The 19182-nt window shown below is 48.3% G+C and overlaps 10 protein-coding genes across 10 annotated transcripts; 6 read left to right on the forward strand and 4 right to left on the reverse strand.

The window, feature by feature from the left end:
• Nucleotides 1-65: 65 nt before the first annotated feature.
• On the reverse strand, nt 66-1271 carry N7469_007818 (serine hydrolase domain-containing protein; the record flags this gene model as incomplete). The annotated part of the gene is made up of 1 exon (XM_056646736.1): nt 66-1271. One exon carries the CDS (start codon nt 1269-1271, stop codon nt 66-68), a length of 1206 nt encoding a protein of 401 aa, XP_056498287.1.
• Nucleotides 1272-3053: 1782 nt separating this feature from the next.
• On the forward strand, nt 3054-4400 carry N7469_007819 (uncharacterized protein; the record flags this gene model as incomplete). The annotated part of the gene is made up of 4 exons (XM_056646737.1): nt 3054-3244; nt 3361-3793; nt 3852-4049; nt 4113-4400. The coding sequence occupies 4 exons, from the start codon at nt 3054-3056 to the stop codon at nt 4398-4400; spliced, it is 1110 nt and encodes a 369-aa protein (XP_056498288.1).
• Nucleotides 4401-5244: 844 nt separating this feature from the next.
• On the forward strand, nt 5245-5937 carry N7469_007820 (SEC61-beta family protein; the record flags this gene model as incomplete). The annotated part of the gene is made up of 3 exons (XM_056646738.1): nt 5245-5247; nt 5422-5761; nt 5903-5937. The coding sequence occupies 3 exons, from the start codon at nt 5245-5247 to the stop codon at nt 5935-5937; spliced, it is 378 nt and encodes a 125-aa protein (XP_056498289.1).
• A 1673-nt stretch (nt 5938-7610) lies between these two features.
• N7469_007821 (sodium:solute symporter family protein) lies at nt 7611-9910 on the forward strand (the record flags this gene model as incomplete). Its single annotated transcript, XM_056646739.1, has 5 exons — nt 7611-7732; nt 7810-7982; nt 8037-8553; nt 8617-9270; nt 9325-9910. The coding sequence occupies 5 exons, from the start codon at nt 7611-7613 to the stop codon at nt 9908-9910; spliced, it is 2052 nt and encodes a 683-aa protein (XP_056498290.1).
• Nucleotides 9911-10298: 388 nt separating this feature from the next.
• N7469_007822 (rhodopsin family protein) lies at nt 10299-11156 on the reverse strand (the record flags this gene model as incomplete). The annotated part of the gene is made up of 7 exons (XM_056646740.1): nt 10299-10428; nt 10492-10532; nt 10611-10643; nt 10720-10744; nt 10800-10833; nt 10918-10971; nt 11126-11156. The coding sequence occupies 7 exons, from the start codon at nt 11154-11156 to the stop codon at nt 10299-10301; spliced, it is 348 nt and encodes a 115-aa protein (XP_056498291.1).
• A 419-nt stretch (nt 11157-11575) lies between these two features.
• Nucleotides 11576-12196, reverse strand: N7469_007823 (dynein light chain DYN2; the record flags this gene model as incomplete). The annotated part of the gene is made up of 7 exons (XM_056646741.1): nt 11576-11640; nt 11696-11765; nt 11819-11845; nt 11914-11948; nt 12002-12035; nt 12090-12112; nt 12166-12196. The coding sequence occupies 7 exons, from the start codon at nt 12194-12196 to the stop codon at nt 11576-11578; spliced, it is 285 nt and encodes a 94-aa protein (XP_056498292.1).
• A 307-nt stretch (nt 12197-12503) lies between these two features.
• mrd1 (RNA-binding ribosome biosynthesis protein MRD1) lies at nt 12504-15432 on the forward strand (the record flags this gene model as incomplete). The annotated part of the gene is made up of 4 exons (XM_056646742.1): nt 12504-12731; nt 12851-13642; nt 13891-14163; nt 14215-15432. The coding sequence occupies 4 exons, from the start codon at nt 12504-12506 to the stop codon at nt 15430-15432; spliced, it is 2511 nt and encodes an 836-aa protein (XP_056498293.1).
• Nucleotides 15433-15883: 451 nt separating this feature from the next.
• N7469_007825 (uncharacterized protein) lies at nt 15884-16264 on the reverse strand (the record flags this gene model as incomplete). Its single annotated transcript, XM_056646743.1, has 1 exon — nt 15884-16264. One exon carries the CDS (start codon nt 16262-16264, stop codon nt 15884-15886), a length of 381 nt encoding a protein of 126 aa, XP_056498294.1.
• A 297-nt stretch (nt 16265-16561) lies between these two features.
• N7469_007826 (Conidiophore development regulator abaA) lies at nt 16562-17274 on the forward strand (the record flags this gene model as incomplete). The annotated part of the gene is made up of 2 exons (XM_056646744.1): nt 16562-16997; nt 17057-17274. The coding sequence occupies 2 exons, from the start codon at nt 16562-16564 to the stop codon at nt 17272-17274; spliced, it is 654 nt and encodes a 217-aa protein (XP_056498295.1).
• Nucleotides 17275-17480: 206 nt separating this feature from the next.
• On the forward strand, nt 17481-19058 carry N7469_007827 (uncharacterized protein; the record flags this gene model as incomplete). The annotated part of the gene is made up of 1 exon (XM_056646745.1): nt 17481-19058. One exon carries the CDS (start codon nt 17481-17483, stop codon nt 19056-19058), a length of 1578 nt encoding a protein of 525 aa, XP_056498296.1.
• Between the last annotated feature and the right edge of the window lie 124 nt (nt 19059-19182).

The following is a 19182-nucleotide window of genomic DNA, read 5'->3' on the forward strand; positions in this document are numbered from 1 at the left end:
AAGATAGTGAATCATCAGAATGGAGATCATCTGTTAGCAGCGTTTACCAATTTTCCATCACTCGCCTACTGATTTCCTTTCCACGTCGCATACTTGCGGAAAATATCATGACGGAAAACCTGCTTCAAGGTAACTGCTGTCTCTATATCCAGAGGTAGCTTGGCTAGAGGAGCACCAATGCCACAGAGGTCATTCTTCCCGTCAATAAACCAAGCAACGGTCTGTCCACCACCCCAAGACATCGTCTGTTCTCCATACCAGCCATCCACATCTTCCAAGGTAAGTAAGCCACCGAGACCATACCCACACTTTGTTTCAACATCCACGCCCACTAGGAAGAACTTGCCCATGGGAGATTTCAATGCGTCCCGAAGGCTTATCGTTGCTTCGGGGCCAAGTCTATGTTGAAACATCTCGTCGACAGTCTCAGGTCTGAGCAACTTCCCATCATTGCTCAGTATAGAATGTAGGATCTTCACAAAACTCGTCGCAGGCATGAACATCCCATGCCCACCAAAATGGCCTCGTCCACGTAAATTCATCTCTGCACCAGTAGCACGTCCAAGAGCATCAGGGTCATCGGGATTTAAATCAACAAGACGGCTACGTAGATCTTCCCGTGTGACGGGGAAAAATTGCGCGTCATTGATACCCAGCGGATCAAAGAGACGTTTTTGCATCCACTCTCCTAAAGAGAACCCCGTTACCCGTTCGACAATTCTTCCAGCCCAGTCTAAACCAGGTCCATACATCCAGCCTTGACCAGGCTGAAAGCTTAGTGGATAACAGAACAACTCTTCAACAGTCTTCTTCTCGCCATCATTCACGTTGGCAAATTTCTCACGCCATTTCGTTATGGCCGGGTTCATGAAATGGTAGACTAAGCCGGAGCTATGGGTAAGAAGCATTTCCAGAGTAATCGGTTTAACCACGGGTTCATAGATGGGAGTTTCCCCATCCTCTGAGAATCCGGTAAGAACTTGTTTGCTTGTCAGTTCCGGAGCGATAGCCGAAAGATCGCCATCAAGTGTTAGGAGACCGTCATCAACGCATTGTAGGGCGGCAATAGTGGCAAGGATCTTTGTGGCGGATGCCAAGTAAATCACATCGTCTAGTTCCTGAGGGACCTTCTCTTCGGAGAGTAAGATACGTTCACCAAGAGCTTTGTTGTAGGTGAAGCTCCCCTTGGTGTCAGTTGCGCAGATGACGGCACCATTGATTTTACCAGCTTGAATAGCGGCCTGGAAACTGGTTTCGATGTCGTCTGACATAATTGAGATGATCACAATGAATTTTGCTTTTCCGCGATGGATAAGATCGAGGGAACAATGGAATCTTGAATAATCACAGTTTGTATATCACAAATGAGGGGCTTCCATGTGGATTTCGGGATTGGTTGCAACGGAATTCCGAGCTTGTCGAAGGATTCCAATTGACAGTCTACCACTGATTAAGCTATACCACTAACTACTCTGCTACTACACTAGTTTCCAACAGACTGCCTATTCTTCTTATAACATGACCCATAGGATATATGCACTCTACTATGTATGTATGCCGTAGATAGATCTGTTCCTGTTTGGATCGATCCACGCAGAACTCAGGTTTGCGCAATCTCGGTGGAGCCGCCTTGCGGTCCAGACTGCTCGATCCCTGCAGATATGCAGGTCACTCGTAAATCAATTGAACAGGTACACAGTCTGGTAGAAACACCTGCATCACGAGCTCAAAGCCAGAAAAGGGTTCTTGTAGTAGCTAGTGAGTGCACTGTACGCTGTACATTGTATTTTTTTTTTTTAAAAAAAAAAAAGCGGAACACCGGGAAGAATGTTGGATGGATCCGCTGTTTCAGGAACAGTCAACACCAACTGTCCACCCTCCCCTACTGTAAGCCACTTGAACCAATAAGGCTGAGATGGGAATCATCATCCTGGACTCCGGACTCCGTACAGCCAGGGCTATCGTCATCATCCCAACTGAACCATAGTCTCATTAGCTGGATATCTTGGACCAGCCCTGTCAGTGCCTGATTTGGGGAAGGGCCAGACCACAGCCACCACATTCCACCAGGGCCCCCAACCTCAGCCACTGCATGTTTCACGCTTCGTGTATGCTCAGCTTAGATTCCATCATGAGGAGGTAAACACTCAACACATGTACTCCGTAATGTACATAGATTCCGTAGAGAGGGGATGATCCGAGGAGATAGCGTGTGGCTGGGTAAACCAGACCAAAGTTGACAGGGCGCGGCGGTTTCGAAATGAGTAATCGGTGGATAAATGGAAGTCAACTTGAAGGCTGAGCAGGCAACCATTTGATGCTGAGAGGTTATAGTGGAGACACAGGGAAGATCGGGCAAAACCGTCGAAAAATTGTTCAGTGTTGTTGAGATGGAGAAAGTCTAGAATTCCCGTGGAAGGCGGGCGCGCCAAGGAGAGTCCTCCATCGACCCCAGAAATGCACCCCTGATTGTTTCTCTCTCTTCTTCTTCTCTTTCGCTCTTCTTCTTCTTCTCCTCTCCTTCGCTCCCATCCATTCGTTTAGTGACTTTGTTGGGGTTTCTCCATTTTCGCCATCTCCTTTCGATTGCCCGAAAATTCACGATTCTCCGTTAAGGCATCCCTCGTTCGTCTCATCTCTCAACGGCCATCTTATCTTTTTTTCGACTGGATTTAACTACGAACCGCGAAAACAAAGAAGAAAACCCGACCTAGATGTTCCCCCCTCGAGTCTAATTTTTGCAATTATTCGCCAAGAACTCCCCTCAGCTCATCTGTCTTTTTTTGGGGGGGGATCCCTCGAGAAACACGCCAAGCCTGGCACACGAGCCTTTTCTTGGTGTTTCAAAGCACCCACGTATCAGGGTGAAGCAAGCCCTTTCGTGTAACCCGACACCCTCTTTCTTCTTCACCTTTTAAATAAACCAAGAAAAAAGAAAACCACCGGTCTCCCCCCCGGTGGTCAATACCGTCATTGTGCCTTATCCCGACCAAACCGCGGATGCGTCCGCAGGCCCTTTCGCCAAGATTGATTCTCGCGAGTCTGTCTCCTTGATGGGCCCTGCTGGATTTGATCCTACATATCACCCAGAGGAAGGAAGATATCGTCCGCGTGAGACCTTTCCGAAGGTGAATGCCCCGCCTCCTCCGGCGACCTCCAAGATGTATATCCCCAATACCCAGTGGACCTGGGCTTTTGCCATCATTACTCTTGTCCAAACAGTTGTCACGCTAGCTTTGGAATGGTGAGATCCCACTCCCCTTTCCCCTCTTCTTTCACGTCGCAAGAGACAGCGATGCGATGGAAACCAGACTGTTCTCTCCCTTTCCTACTTTCGAAAGCTAACAACGGGTTGTCTAGTTATGTTTTTGCCAACTTCCAAATCCAAGAAGAACCTAACGACGTTCCCGCCTCCAAAACCATCCCGACTTTCCTCGCCCTTTACAGCTTTGGATTTATTTATGAACTTGTACTGGTCTACGATGCACTGCGCATGAAGAACACCATCCAAATTATCGGACTTTGCATGTGCAACGTGGGTCTGCTTATCTACGGAGCGGTCCAAGTGAACCAAATCAATACCGCTGTTTCTGTGCTATACCATGAAGATTACATTAAACCCGAGGTTTGGGGCGAATCAAAACCGTTTCTGATCATCATTCCGTGTATTGTCGGTATTGGAAGCGTTCTGATGACCTTTGTCGCATGGAAGCTATATGATGAATTTGCATGGACCATCTACAAACATATCAGTGCGGATCTTCGCATGAAGCGCCGGTACCTGACATACCAGGTGAGATCTATCACCCCGCTCTGGCTCAACCAGTTAATTCTAACTTTTTTTTTTCTAGATTTACATTGCCCTATTGAAATTCGATTTCTTCTTCTTCCTCGGATTTACGATTCAGTTCCTTGTGATCGTATCCTCGAATAAACATGATGCTGAGTTCTACCTCACCATCATCGCCGTCCCAGTAACGATCATCATCCTGGCGTTTGGTGCATTTTTCGTTCGCCGGGAAACTACTTTGGGAATGATCTCTATCATTGTAAGCTTCTTTTCCCGAAATTATGTGTATGGCCGATCATTTACTCACCCTTTTTTTTTCTAGCTCCTTTTCTTTGCTGCTATGGCATACTTCATCTTCAAGCTGTACCGCATGTACGCAGAGGCAACCCGCGACCAATATCTTGCCGCTCGACCGTCGATGACTTTCTTCGCTGTCATCACGTTAATGCTCATCGTGATCACCATTGTCAATGCGTGCCTGTGTGTCAACAACTTCCACCACGGCCTCAAGCCGCATATCCAAAACAAGAAGAGCAAGGCGGAAGAAAAGTCGACTGAGCTCTCTTCCAACATGGAGGGCCAGGTCCCGTCCCGCATGATGATTGATTGATCATGCTGATCAATGGTAAAGTGTATCTCTCCAACTGATCTCTTCTGGCGTTTGTACCTGGAGCGGTGTCTCTGTTTTCCTTGTGGTCTCCTTATAATTTTGATTTTTGATTATCCCGTTATTTCAGCCTGATCTTTGCGTTTCTGATTTGGGCCATTCTGATGATACCTCGCCCGCGAAAGCTTGGGCATCTTTCTGTTTCTCTCCGTCCATCTTGTCATGCAATGATGTTGGACGCAAAATCGTTGTCATTTACTACCTCCCTGCTTTCCTTCTTTCCTTCACATATCACTCACGAAAGCACTGGTGGCGTTTCTTTCTATCTCACCCCTTTCTGTTTTCTTTTCTTTTCTTTTTTTTGGCTATGATTCCCAGGGTTTTCTTTTTAAGGTCCCCATGTCACTTACGATAGTGCAATGCCGATTGGCAGTCCCAACGATCATCACTTAGACTTCGGCCTAAGAATCGATTATAACTATGATCTCAATATGAATGGCGCTGTAAATTAAGCTAGTGCTGTGAATTAAGTCAGATATCACTAGAACTCAATAAAGTATACATTATCCTAAAAAATGGCTACAGTACGCTAAAGTAGTGTGCCACAATGGCTGTTCCACAATGTACTCCCCTGATTGGTGGACTCCAGTGTAATCCATACACAAAATTACTGTTCCACATCACACAAACAGCTCCCTGTAACCGTACTGATACCGCCCCTCGTATCGAATCAGGAAAGCGCGATCGTGGCCTCAACTCCGCAAATCCTCTCCTTCCACGGCTTAATCTTCCCACTCCTCTTCATTCATTATTCATTTTTCTTTCTCACCCTCCATCTCATTTCACAATGGTAAGCTTCTTCAATCATCCAATTGTTCAGTCTACAATATGTCTCTCTCTCGAATTCAATTTCCTCGATCCAAGCAGCCACCTCCTTTCCCTGACGATACCAAATCATCACCTTAACTCGTCCAATTCATACAACATCTCTTTTATCAACAATCCGTTAACAAGATCTCAATAGGCCTCTCCCCGTCCTGCCTCCCCTCTCACCTCGGGCGCCGAGTCTGGCCCTGACTCCAAGTCCGCTGGCGCTGCTGCCGCCTCCGGTTCCTCCGTCGGCCGTCCTTCCTCGCCCACTCCCCCCGGTGGCCCTCGCGCTGCCATGCGCCGTCGTGCTGCTGCCGACCACAAGGAGTCTCTGCGCAATGTTCGCCCTAGCTCTACTCGCTCCGCTGGTGCCGGTGGTTCGTCCGGAACCATGCTGAAGCTGTACACTGATGAGAGCCCCGGTCTCCGTGTCGATCCCGTCGTTGTCCTGGTTCTGAGTCTGGGCTTCATTTTCTCTGTTGTCGGTCTGCATGGTATGTGGCTACCTTGTACTTCCTTTCCCATCATCGTCATCATCATCATCATCATCATCATCATCATCATCATCATCATCATAATAGATGCTGGTCTCTGGTTTCAGTTTCGGCTTCGTGTCATGCTAACACCCTGAGTAGTCATTGCCAAGATCACCCGCAAGTTCTCCGCATAAGCGATTCTTTTCAACTTGATCACAGCCCAGGCTTCGCATTAGCGAGTAGCTCGGTTGGCAATATCGATGGCCGGACCGGGTTGCGAGACGCCATCACTCAATCCTCTATCCTTCTCCTATACCCCTCTGATATTTGACCCTGGTACCAATTTGCGGCCTAGGTCTTCCCTGCCTACTCTGTTTTCCTCAACATATGTGGTGTTTTCTTTTTTTTAATGGTGGGTGCTGGAGTGCCCATGACCTATGCGTCGTATAGGTCGGTCCAGACCATCCACGTGATTATAGCTTCTCTGCGTCGGCTCTACTTGTGCGCTGAACCTCAGCGGCAGGAGTCCTATTGTGGAGAGGACTGAGACGTGGATGAGTCTGATGCGTGTGTACCATATCATCCGAATGTGCTTGCATCGATTAATGGACTTGAAGATTCAAGTAAATGAACAAAATTTCCCAAATATAAGAGCACTGCTGTAGTAAATGATGCTTTTGCAAGAATTCTAATATCTCGCTTTCTCTCTGCTCTGATGCTCTGTAGTACCCTCGCTGTCTAGAAACTATCAGGTCAATGTAGATGGTAAGGTGAATTGATCAGGGCTTTAGTATTATGTCGAATGCCTGTGTACCATCGACCAACCTTGGAAGTAATACTAGTATTCCACGCCCGCAACACTCCACATTTGAGAAGTGTCTCCCCTTAGCCTCGTTTGGGATGCCCGTAACACTGTCGATAATTAGATAAAGGAACCAACTCGCATAATATCTCCTCTCAATTGAGCTTAATGGGCAATCCAAACTCGTGGCAGTGGGGCCCCCGGGGTATAGCTCTAACACATGACAGTAATCAATGACCACAAACGTAGAGTAAGCGAACAGACTCTATCAAACAGCCCACGGGTCTACAACGGATTTATCCGATGCACCACCCTCCGACAAAATGTTAACCGACCTTATTGTCGTGTTAAGAAGCACCCCAGACTCCACTTTCGGGAGGTCCTTCTTATCATCTCCATCTCTGCACCAATCATCGTCCCCCGAAGTATTCCACGATGGAGCCAAGAAAAGCGCAACTGATAAGCCTTGCACTCCGTCGAATTGCAGCCAGGCCCGCGATAGCCTGTACCTCCAATTGTCGTTGATTGAAGAGAATTTTGTATCTTATTCATCAGTCAGGCTTAGCAGGAGAGAATATGTATGTACAAAGGACTTCTGGGGAAGACTGTTGGCTCCCGAGCCCTAGTCCCACGGGTATACTTACCCACCGGTCAATTCCTATGCCATTACGAGAGCAAAGGGTAGGTCTTATCTAGACCAGATACTGGGTCGTGTATTTTGATGTTCCTATCTAAGCTCAGGCACTACGGCAGGGTTCATGACTGGGTTGAAGATGAGCGAGTTCGGAGGTCGAAACCCTCTGCCCTTCAAGATCTTTATTATAAGACCGGCTCTTCCTGATTCTCGATAATTGACATTGTACAAATGGGATTATAATCAAGAATTCGAGAACAAAATCATCGACCTACACTCATATTTCCCGTATTCCACATCTATTCTATTCATCCTTGGGGAACAAACCTCTTGGTGTTTCTCTCGCTGTCGAAGTATACTACCTTCTAGCCCGAGGTCTTTCTATTGATACTTAGTACTGGAGTACCTTCTGCTAGTGGTTCACACCAAAGATGGCTGCCGGTGAAACGACTTTCACTGCGCCTCTATCCCAAGGATTTGGGTATGGCATTATCATCGGCTTAGGGTTTGCTTTCGCTCTGCTCATGATCTTTATTACTTGGGCATTGAAACGGTCAGTTTATTTTTCAATTCTACTGACTATACACTCGTCTTTTCTTGAACAAATACTAAAATTCTTGTCTACTACAGCTACCAGAATGAAGTGCAAACCTCCGAAATGTTCTCAACAGCTGGACGTTCCGTCAAATCCGGCCTTGTTGCTGCTGCTGTCGTTAGTAGTTGGACTTGGGCGGCGACTTTGCTGCAGTCGTCAGCCGTTGCGTATAAATATGGAATATCGGGTCCCTTCTTCTATGCTTCAGGTGAGTGAACATAGTTCATTCGGTTGTTGTTAATGGAGTACTCACGGTATATAGGAGCAACTGTACAAATCCTCCTCTTCGCAACCCTCGCCATCGAATTAAAACGCCGAGCACCTAACGCACACACCTTTCTCGAAGTGATTCGGGCACGATACGGTACAACAGTCCACATAGTCTTCATCGTGTTTTGTCTCATGACGAACATCCTCGTTACAGCCATGTTGTTAACCGGTGGCTCTGCGGTCATGACTTCCCTCACCGGAGTCCACACTGCTGCCGCTTGTTTCCTGCTCCCTATCGGTGTCGTCCTTTATACCCTCTTTGGAGGTATTAAGGCTACTTTTATTACAGATTATCTGCACACTGTGGTGATTCTGGTCATCATCTTCCTCTTTGCTTTCTCGGCTTACGCGACCAATGCTGAGCTTGGCTCGCCGAGTCGGGTTTATGATGCTCTTGTTGCTGCTGCGAAGAGACATCCTGTCGAGGGCAATGCCGAGGGAAGCTATGTTACTATGCGTTCCAGGGAGGGAGGAATTTTCTGGATCATCAACCTAGTTGGCAACTTTGGGTTAGTCTAATTCGGAGTCTCCTTCATGAATCATCACGGTACTGACATGCGATATACTTCTAGAACTGTGTTCCTCGACAACGGTTACTACAACAAAGCCATCGCTGCAAGCCCTGTCCACGCCTTTCCTGGATACGTTATTGGTGGTCTTTGCTGGTTCGCTATTCCGTGGCTCTGCGCTAGCACTATGGGTATCTCTGCTTTAGCATTAGAAGGTTCACAGAGAATGAGCAGTGAGGACGTCACAGCGGGTCTTGTCTTGCCATTTGCTGCGGTCAAGCTCCTCGGCTACAGTGGTGCAGTTGCCACTACATTGATGATCTTCATGGCAGTTACATCTGCCTTCTCGGCGCAGCTGATCGCTGTTTCGTCCATTTTCACATACGATATCTACCAGGCCTACATCGAGCCCAGTGCCAAGGGCAAGAAACTTGTTTGGATCTCGCACATGTCCTGTGTCGTTTTCTCGATCGTTATGGCAGGCTTTGCAACGGGCCTTTACTACGCAGGTATTGGTATGGGGTATCTCTACTTGCTTATGGGTGTCATCATTTCTTCAGCGGTCTTCCCGGGTGCGATGACTCTTCTCTGGAAGGGTCAGAACTGGATTGCTGCTGCTGTATCACCTCCTCTTGGACTTGCAGTGTCATTGATTGCATGGCTCGTGACTGCAAAGAAAGAGTCTGGTATTCTGACCGTGGACACCACAGGAGCGAAGTATGTATCTTCCCTTCCCTGTCTACGAACACTATTTCTAACAGACTTCACTAGTTACCCTATGCTGGCCGGAAACGTAGCTGCACTGTTAAGCCCCGTCGTTTTCTCGCCATTGATCACCTTCATTTTTGGCCAACAGAACTACGACTACGAGTCCATGCGCGCAATCCGTAAGGTTGACGACTCAGAAGTCGCCGCTGAAGCACACATTGATCTGGAACTTGTTCCCGGTGAAGCAAACGATGCGTCCGCTGCCCAGGAAGCAGAAGAAGAGCGCAAACTAAATCGTGCAGCACTGTACTCGCGGACACTTACTGTCTTCCTTGCTCTCGCTTTCCTAATTCTTTGGCCGATCCCAATGTACGGAACTTCATATGTCTTCAGCAAGAAGTTCTTTACAGGCTGGGTCGTTGTTGGTCTAATCTGGCTTTTCTGCACTCTGTTTGGTGTCGTTATTTTCCCGGTATGGGAAGGCCGCGAGAGTATCATTCGGGTTTCGCGCATGATGTTCCTTGACCTTATGGGTCGGAAACCGACTGTCTACCGCGGCAAATCGGATGAGACTCAGGCCTCTGGTATTGCGACGCCGACAGAGGTAGTGAATGAGAAGAGTAAGGAGGCAATAAAGCCTTCTTTCTAAGAATGAGGGTGATATGATGGTACGATAAATTATGTCTTTCGCATTGGAATTGGATATCTGCTTTGGGAGTTTTTTAATACCCTTGTTTTTAATTCTTTGATCTCTTCAATATGAACTTAATAAAATACTCCCATAAGAAAGCGCGACTAAGATTAGACAAAAGAAACTCCAATTGCATATCTAGGCAAAAGAAAACAAATATTTGGTGATATCAGAGGAAAGGAACAGAAAGGAAAGCAAGCCATAAAAACTTGACGCCGAATTGATTGACCGGTTTCAAATGAGCATGTACCCACGATTATCGTATTGTCGTGGGCATTCCCCGGCAAGGTAAACGAATAAAATGCTTGCACAATTGCATCTTCGCCAGACAAAGACTGCTCTATACTCACTTATAGTCCATGTGCTGCTGTTGCGGTGGAGGTTGTTGGTAGCCCCCGTACGCCTGCGGAGGTGGCTGTGGACCCCATGCCATATGCGGTGGTGGTCTTGTTTCCGGTGTAATATCAGGACGGTCACTAGATATACTCGTTTAGGTACTATGATCATCCATATGGACTAGTCAACAAGGTGTGGCTTACCGAAGGTCTTGGCTGACGCGACAGGTGTAGCATAGTACCTCCTAGTCAGATGTTAATTTCAATATTCAGAAACTTCAAGCAACAAATTGGACAAGATCCATGCCCAAAAAGCCACTTACTTTGTACTTATGGAATGCGAGCGGGATCACAGGCTGTGTCATAGTGATGTTAGTCATCTCGTCAGGTCCCCGCGGGAAAGGGCACCACAATGATAATCAAAGGACATACAATAAAGCAGATGGTGAAAAATGGCCTACGTAAAATGGTTAACTTATGAGTTCTTGAGCTCCGATAGATATAGTACATACCATCTGGTAACGCAATGTCCATTCCAATGTTGGCCTTGACAAAGGGGAACTTATGTTAGTTTGATGGCTAGGGGGGTAAAACTCCGGTGATAGAAAGTAGCGTCAGTAGTTTACTCACAATTATAACAGTAGGCGCGCACCTGCTCGTAGCCCTCGAGCATGCCCGTGAACTCTGTGGCTTTGGGTCAGTATATCGAGATCTAGATGGGCGGAGGTGTCCACAAGGGTAAACACCCGAGCCTCAGCGCCAGGGCAAGTCCCCACTCGTGTTTATATATATGTAGCTGCGCAAGCCCAATCAAACACAACCAGTGTCAATCACGTACCATGAGTGCCGAACGTAATACAGAATGCCATGATTACACGAGGAAAGATAGTGAAGGGTTGATGTTCACCTGTGGCAACGGATTGAAGGCAGCGGCATTTGGGACGTTGTCTGTGGCTTGGCTGCTTGGCGGCACGTGAGGGCATGTGATCTGGTATGTACAACTACTCAAAAAGATCTAACCAAATTACCATACAATTGAGATCTCATGTCCTACCGGTTAAAGAGCCGATCAGCTGTTCTAAATGAGATTTCGACAAGATTGGGTACTGGTTTATAGCAGTATATACAGGGTGTCGCGAACTACCCCCTTAAGAAAGCGCTGAGTGAAGAGGGAAAGAAAGACCAAGGTTGTAAGGCAAAGATCAAATGGGTCGCTAGAAATGGTATTTTGCGAGGCTTTTCTCGGGGGGGTGTTCCCTAATCTGTTCCTCTTGGCGTTGATTGCCCTTTACTGGGTCTTGAAAAGGAGGATGGCGCAGTGTCCGAGGTAGAAGTAGATAAAGTGCTTAGTCTCTGCAGGGAAATTAGTATATAATAGCTAAATTGGAGCCGCAGATTCAAAGCTGACCGTGAGTTACGAAACTTCCGAAGTTACGACCGACAATGCAGTGCCAGGTAGCACCCTTCCGCGAGTCGAACTAGAGGGGTTATCAGCGATGATGCGGGGATATTAGGCGGGCAAAGAGCGGACCTCTTTTTTAATGTACTGGGCGATATCCTGCGGAAAATCAATGTCAGCTACCTGCCAGTATTATAAGGTCTATTCTAGGCCTGTGAAAGACATACCTTCTCAATGTGGTACTTCTCCATTGCCTCGATCGCTGGGGTTGGTCAGTCATGGCGCGTGCGCAACAGTCTCAGCCGCTTTACATACCAAGGGCAATAGCTTCCTGTTGCATATCTTCCGTCTATTGAGTGATGTCAGAGCTAGAATTCTGAATGCGACGATCGATATACCCTACCATATCCACAGACTTGATTTGTGCTGTGTCCCGCGGTTAATAAACACATTGTGAGCTCCTGTCGGTGGTAACTTACCCTCCATCTTGTCCTTCTTTTCGGTAGTCATAGTTTCGGTATTTGGGAAGCAGTGGGCCAAAAGTTTTACCAAGGGAAATCGGTTTGAGTGACAGAGAGGGGCTTTTGACAACAGTGATGCTTGCGCGTGATGGGATCGGGTCGCGCCCTCTGACCGCCTTTCGGTGCATACACATATTGCTGTAAAGACGTCACCGCCTACCATTAATAGCAAGCTTCGATAGCGGGTCTCTATCGGACCGGATATATAGATCATCCGAAAAGAAATATTTCAAGTAAAATTATCTACCGTCCCATTTACTTCTTACAGCTTGCATTAGCTTTCGCTGAAGGCCAAGATGGAGAACACTCGTGTGTTCGTCAGTGGACTTCCACCGTCATGCTCCAATGATCAGCTTCGCAATCATTTTGCAGCCCGGTTCCAAGTCACTGACGCCCATGTCCTACCAAAAAGGCGGATGGGTTTTGTCGGTTTCAAGAGCCATGATGCGGCTCAAGAAGCTGTCAAATACTTCAATAGGACATTTTTGAAGATGTCGAAAATTTCGGTAGACATTGCCAGGCCGGTATGTGGATCTTTTTGCGGACTTGAAAATTTTTTCTTCCTTTCTGGTCTTCCCTTCCCTTCTTTCTTGCCGCCCCACGCTGACCAGTTCAGTTGGTCTGGAGACTGACCATTCTGTAGATTGATGCTAAACCAGAGAAATTCCACCCGACACGCAAGCGGGGTATGGATAATGACACTTCGGCCTCGGACAACGCGCTCAAGCGTAAGAGAGAGGAAGATAGCAAGGCCCAGGATCCCAAGCTGAAGGAGTATCTTTCTCTGATGCAAACCTCCAAGACTCACACTTGGGCAAACGATGACGGCATGGTTAATCCTGTCGAAGAGCCTGCCTCTACCAGTAATCAGCCCACTGAGGACAAGGGTGCCACCCAAGAGCTACCTTCTCACCCGAAGAAAGCCCGTGTTCAGGAAGCCCCTCATCTCAAAAATGATGCCCAGGACCCCAAGCCGTTGGTTGTTGACCAGAACGAAGTAAATGAAAGCGTGGATACCCCCATGTCAGATAACCAAGAAAATGGAGAGGAAGAAGGCGAAACTGCTGCTGTCTCCGACGCTGATTGGCTTCGATCGAAGACAAGCCGTCTTCTGGGTCTTCTCGACGAGGATGAGCAGGCCGAATTTGATGACCACAAGGTGGAAGAACCGGTCAAAGCTCGCAGCCCCAGCGTCGAAGAACCTGAGTCACGCAACGCGGCTATTGCTGACATTGCTGCTCAACCTACTACTAACAATGAGGAAGATGAAGATGAAGAACAAGAACAAGAAGATGTACCCCAAACAACCGAGGAGCAAAATAAGAATATTGAGCTCATTCGTGATTCTGCTCGTTTGTTTGTGCGAAATCTTGCTTACGATACTACTGATGCGGACTTGCAGCCGCTTTTTGCTGAATATGGCAAACTCGAGGAGGTTAGTCTCTTTTCTTTTTCTTTCCGTTCCCCACTTCCCTTCATTCGCACCAACATCCTCTGGATGCCTTGGTGAATCGCTCGCATGATGATCTTCCTGATAGGGACATCCGATGCAAAAGCAAATGATGTCAACAGGTCAAGAGATTTTAGTAGATGCTTCTTGTTTATCTGAAGAGCGCCTCAACCATTTCACCTGCACAAAGTTGTCATATCTTGTTTAATGACCCAATGCTGATGAAATCCCAGGTTCACGTAGCTTTTGATACTCGCTATGAGAAGAGCAAGGGTTTTGCCTATATTCAATTCGCTCATGCTGATGCTGCGATTGAGGCCTACAAAGCCCTCGACGGAAAGCATTTTGAGGGCCGACTACTGCATATTCTTGCCGCTTCTGCCAAGAAGACGTATAAGCTTGACGATCATGAATTGTCGAAGCTCCCTTTGAAGAAACAAAAGCAGATCAAACGTAAACAAGGTGCTACTTCTTCCTCATTTAGTTGGAACTCCCTTTACATGAATGTGAGTATATTCCATCATTCTCTACACGAAACTTGAGCTAATGTATGGTAGGCCGATGCTGTCATGTCTTCAGTTGCGGAAAGATTGGGAGTTGGCAAAGCGGATCTTCTTGACCCTACATCCTCCGATGCAGCTGTCAAGCAAGCCCATGCTGAAACGCATGTCATTCAAGAAACAAAAGCTTACTTCGCATCGAATGGAGTTAACATCGACGCCTTCAAAGGTCGCGAACGTGGAAACACCGCAATCTTGGTGAAGAATTTCTCCTATGGTGTGAAGTCTGCTGAGCTAAGGAGCTTGTTTGAGCCTTATGGACAGATTCTCCGGCTCCTCATGCCGCCTAGCGGTACTATTGCGATTGTAGAATTCGCAAGACCCGATCAGGCACAGAAGGCTTTTAAAGGTCTTGCTTATCGCAAACTCGGTGACTCGATTCTTTTCCTAGAGAAAGCACCCCGAGATTTGTTCGATCCATCGGTTACTCCCAAGGCTGCCGCCCCCGAGGTCCGCGGCAAGGGTCAAGGATTCTCTACCTCCGATACATTCGCAGCCGACGAGCCAGAAGATACTGGCATGACATCAACGCTTTTCGTCAAGAATCTCAATTTCTCGACAACCAACGAGAAGTTCCTTGAAGTTTTCCGACCTTTGGATGGCTTTGTCACTGGGCGTATCAAGACCAAGCCCGACCCGAAGAAGCCTGGTCAAACCCTCAGTATGGGTTTTGGTTTTGCAGAATTCAGAACCAAGGCCCAGGCACAATCAGCACTTGCTGCCATGAATGGATATAAACTCGACCAGCATGAGCTCGTCATTCGTGCCTCTCATAAGGGCATGGATGCTGCCGAGGAGCGGAGACGCGAAGATACTGCCAAGAAGATTGCAGCTCGTCGGACCAAGATCATCATCAAGAACTTGCCGTTCCAAGCTACCAAGAAGGATATTCGATCACTCTTCGGTGCGTATGGTCAACTTCGGTCCGTGCGTGTTCCGCAGAAGTTCGACCGCACAGCTCGTGGTTTTGGTTTTGCAGACTTTGTCAGTGCTCGCGAAGCCGAAAATGCCATGGACGCGTTGAAAAACACACATCTTTTGGGTCGTCGACTGGTTCTGGAATTCGCGAGCGAGGAGGCTGTCGATCCCGAGGAGGAGATCGCGAAGATAGAGAAAAAGGTAGGGGAACAGGTGGACCGTGTCAAGGCCCAACAGATGATGGGCGGCGGACGAAGGAAATTCACCGTAGGGGCCCAGGAGGACGAGGAAGCATGAAGGTCGCGTCCCTTTTCCCTGTCCTCCCTGCAAGAAGGGTGCAAACACTGACTTGGGATTGGCCGGTTGTGCATCCCTTGCGTAGATGGTGGAGGAAGACGATGTACGATTTCTTGCATACGCTTTTGTGCTTTATTTTTTGTACCTGCGCTCAGAAAAAAGATACCCCGAACACGTTCCTGCGGCTGTCAATTTTAGTCCTGCAGATTTTTTTTTAAGACCCTCGTGCCATTAATGTGCCTTTTCTCTTTTCTTGTCCCCTCATTTGTGGTTGCTCCCCATTAAAGGTGCAGCTGGTAGCCCCTCAGCCCTAGTCCGCGATGCTTTCCTCCTTGTACACTTCCCTTCTTCCCTCCTGGTCTCTTTCTCACATCCACACTTCTCCACGCGACCACTAGGATTGAAGGGTCGTGAGTTATTTTGTGGTGAGAAACGAGAGTCGATCACTGGCCTACATTCCAATGATGCTTTGCCGTGGGTGAACATTCCTGATTCTGGCCTGGGCAAATGAGCAGCGTCGCTGGATGTCCAGCATTCCTTCCGGCCACCAATTGTCACTGGTCACTGACGATTGTTTGTCGATACTCAGTATCATGATAGTCAGGCGAAGGTGACTTTCCTGCAGCGCAAAATCTCCGACTCGTTTGTTACTGGATCGTGCTGCTCCAGCATCCCCAACATCCCTTGCATCTTGCAACACTTCCTTCATATCGTACCCTTTCTTGACTCCTGATTTGTCGCGGCAAGGACAGATGGCAGCCGTCCTTTGCTCTCCACACAGTGTCTGGACGCGCGATGGCCAGGACTGGGTCCTGCCTAGGAGTATGGACATGGCGTTCGAGGGTCGTGGTGCAGGCAAAGCAAACCTGGCGTAGCAATGCTGCTACTGGGACTACACACCCCTCTCCCAGGGGAGTTATGCTTCCCTATAAACACCATCTTGCTCGCTCTCACATTCTCTTTCCCAGGTCCTGACATTCTCTTCCACCCGCTTGCGTTCTTGGGTAGTTGTGTTTGTGACTGTGCTGCGTTCTTTGCCAGGCAGGAAGCATTTGACGGTCCCTCTCAATTCAATCCTCATTGGAATTCGTCATTCTTTTCGAGAAGGCCGTCACTTGGTACGCTTGTCATGGCTGCTGACTGGCAACCCGACTGCCTAGTGCCTCAGAACCAGCCGTCCCTTGAGGCTGTTGGAGCTCACACAGACCGGGCTCTACAAAATACCTCTGGGAACGTTCAGTCATACTCAGATAGCTTCGCCCATGGGGATCCCACTGCCCGAGATGACCATCTCCAGCAGCTCGCTTTCAAATACCCCCACCATCCTTCGGCTGCACAGCCTGTTGCCGCCCCCAGCCTAGCTCACCAGCAGGCAGTGGCTGCTCGCCTTCATGCTCGTAAACTACGACGTCTCCATTCAGTGGGACCTAATGTAGCTCCTCGACGCGGACGCAGCTACCTCAAGTCTCAAAAGTATATGGAATATCGGGCACGTCCTCGACGTGACACTGGCAAGGATGGTGAACCTGTTTGGTCTGATGAGCTGGAAGATGCATTCCAGCAGGGTAAGTTCACAGATTTCGATATACAAAAGTAGATCAACGAGACCTAACGGAATATCCAGCGCTTGAAGCAAACCCTCCCATGGGCCGGAGAAAATGGTCGGAACGTGGAAAGTCGTATGGACGGAATGAGTTGATTGCCGAATACATCTTCAAGTTGACCGGCAAGAGGAGGACTCGCAAGCAAGTGTCGAGTCATTTACAGGTCCTCGATTCTTTCCTGAAAGGAGACCCCGATTGTGAGCTCACTGGTCCGTCATCTTCCTATGAATCGTACTAATCAAGTATCACAGGGGAGCGATTAGTTAGAGAGCAGTCTGGTGACAGGCTGAGTGGACATTCCCAAACTTCTGTTACTCCTAAATGGAGATCATCCATGGATCATACAACGGCGCCTACTCACTACGGTCACGCACATACCAACTATCATGATCCTATGAGGTCGATGCAGTCTTACGCTAGTGACCTGCCTCCCCTCATTACACGATGGGCTCTGCTATGCAGGAACCTGGCACCAAGAGCATCCACGGCTTCAGTTTTGATATGTGGGTTAGTGCTCCACAACAGGCAAACCGTATCGAAAAGGCTCTCCACGCATACACACGTCTCCAAGGTGATCTTCATCACCCTGCCTCGCCGATGCCATTGGAAGATGTCAGTGGATGGCGTACATCATTCCCTCAGCTGGCCTCGACCCTTGATGAGATGAATGGTCCTCTGGACTGTGATATCATTATGTTGGAAGTGAACCTGGAGTTGATGACTGATTTCCCTCCTTCTGGCTCCCGACTCGGTATTCAATTAGATCTCGACTTTGGTCACCCCACTGCTGGGGACGTGTTGATGATCAACCAAATGGACAACTGGACCTGCAGTACTCGACTCTATGACGAGGGCCGGGAACTTTGGGAAACATATCATGATCTTCCCAAGCCTCAGTCCACCAAGGTCAAACCATTGTTTGAATCATCCTGGTGGGCCAAGCTCTTCACTGAGCTGACCCAAGACAAGCGCATTGCCGAAGATTCTGGACAGCCTGAGTCTATTCATGCCACTGATGAACGTACTCGTCGGTTTTTCCGCTCTCTGTCTGCAGTACAGGAGCTCCGCGCGGTTCCTTCCAGCTCGCGCCGGCTATCAACTCAATTCCAAGACCACCCTGGGGATGAAAGTGAGCGCATGGCCATTCTGGTCTGGAAATTCCGCCAGACCCGGCCTGGTGAAGTTGGTACAACCACTTGGCGCCGCTTAATTCCCCCTCCTGACCGAACTACAACTAATAGCCCTCGGCAATCATCTGGCGTTGATCTCCCTCCTCTCTCTCTCGACTCTATTCTTCTCAACAAACCCTCTCAGAGCGTTTATCAAGCTCCTCAACCTCACGAATTCAATCAGCAACAGGTCCACCACCAGACACAATGGCCTATGTACCATCAATCCCACGATAATGTGGCTAATATCTTTAATTCGTCTGGTCATCTCGATTTCATGACTGCCATCACCAAAGCCGAGGACAGCTTGGGTGATAAAACCGCTGTGAGCTCAGTACTAGACTCTTTCCCTGCTAGTCTCGCACCCGAAACGTCTCAATCCACGAGTATGAGTGTCAGCAGTGGCGGACCGATGATGATGAATATGAACAGCCTTCCCCTCACTCATCCAGGCTTGGGCTATAATATGGGCCACGATGCCAGCCAATATGTCCCCTCCCAACAGCATGGTGTCAACATTCACGACAGCCACGGCGTGCTTGATGGGTTTTTCGGGCCTGGCACACAATCCCTCGATGATCTCAGCCATAGCCAGGCATCGTGGGGAGCGCACTCCACCTCCATTCCCGGCGATGTCAACGCCGGCGGGTACCATCACATCCCTTTCCAAACAGAACACCAGGTTCCTGTTTCTCGCGAGACACAACAGCCACATAATTTTGACGGCTTGATGCCGCCAGATGAGCTAATGGACAAGCTTGTTGGACGTATGTCCAATGGTCCTAGCATGCATGGGGCGGGCCCCGAACATGCGAGCAACGGCTATGGAGAGAATCCAGTGGATGCGGTTTAATGATACGCAAGAAACAAAAATTATTTGGTAATGATAATATTATATTTGGAGACATGTACTCTTATACCAACTCCTGTTCTCTTTTTTTTTATCTTTCTTTTCTTTCTCCCATTTGATCATCTTG

This window comes from Penicillium citrinum (assembly GCF_028827155.1).
Source record: "Penicillium citrinum strain IBT 23319 chromosome Unknown utg000007l:1.0-2040159.0:1.0-2041076.0, whole genome shotgun sequence".
NCBI classification, from domain to species: Eukaryota; Fungi; Ascomycota; class Eurotiomycetes; order Eurotiales; family Aspergillaceae; genus Penicillium; species Penicillium citrinum.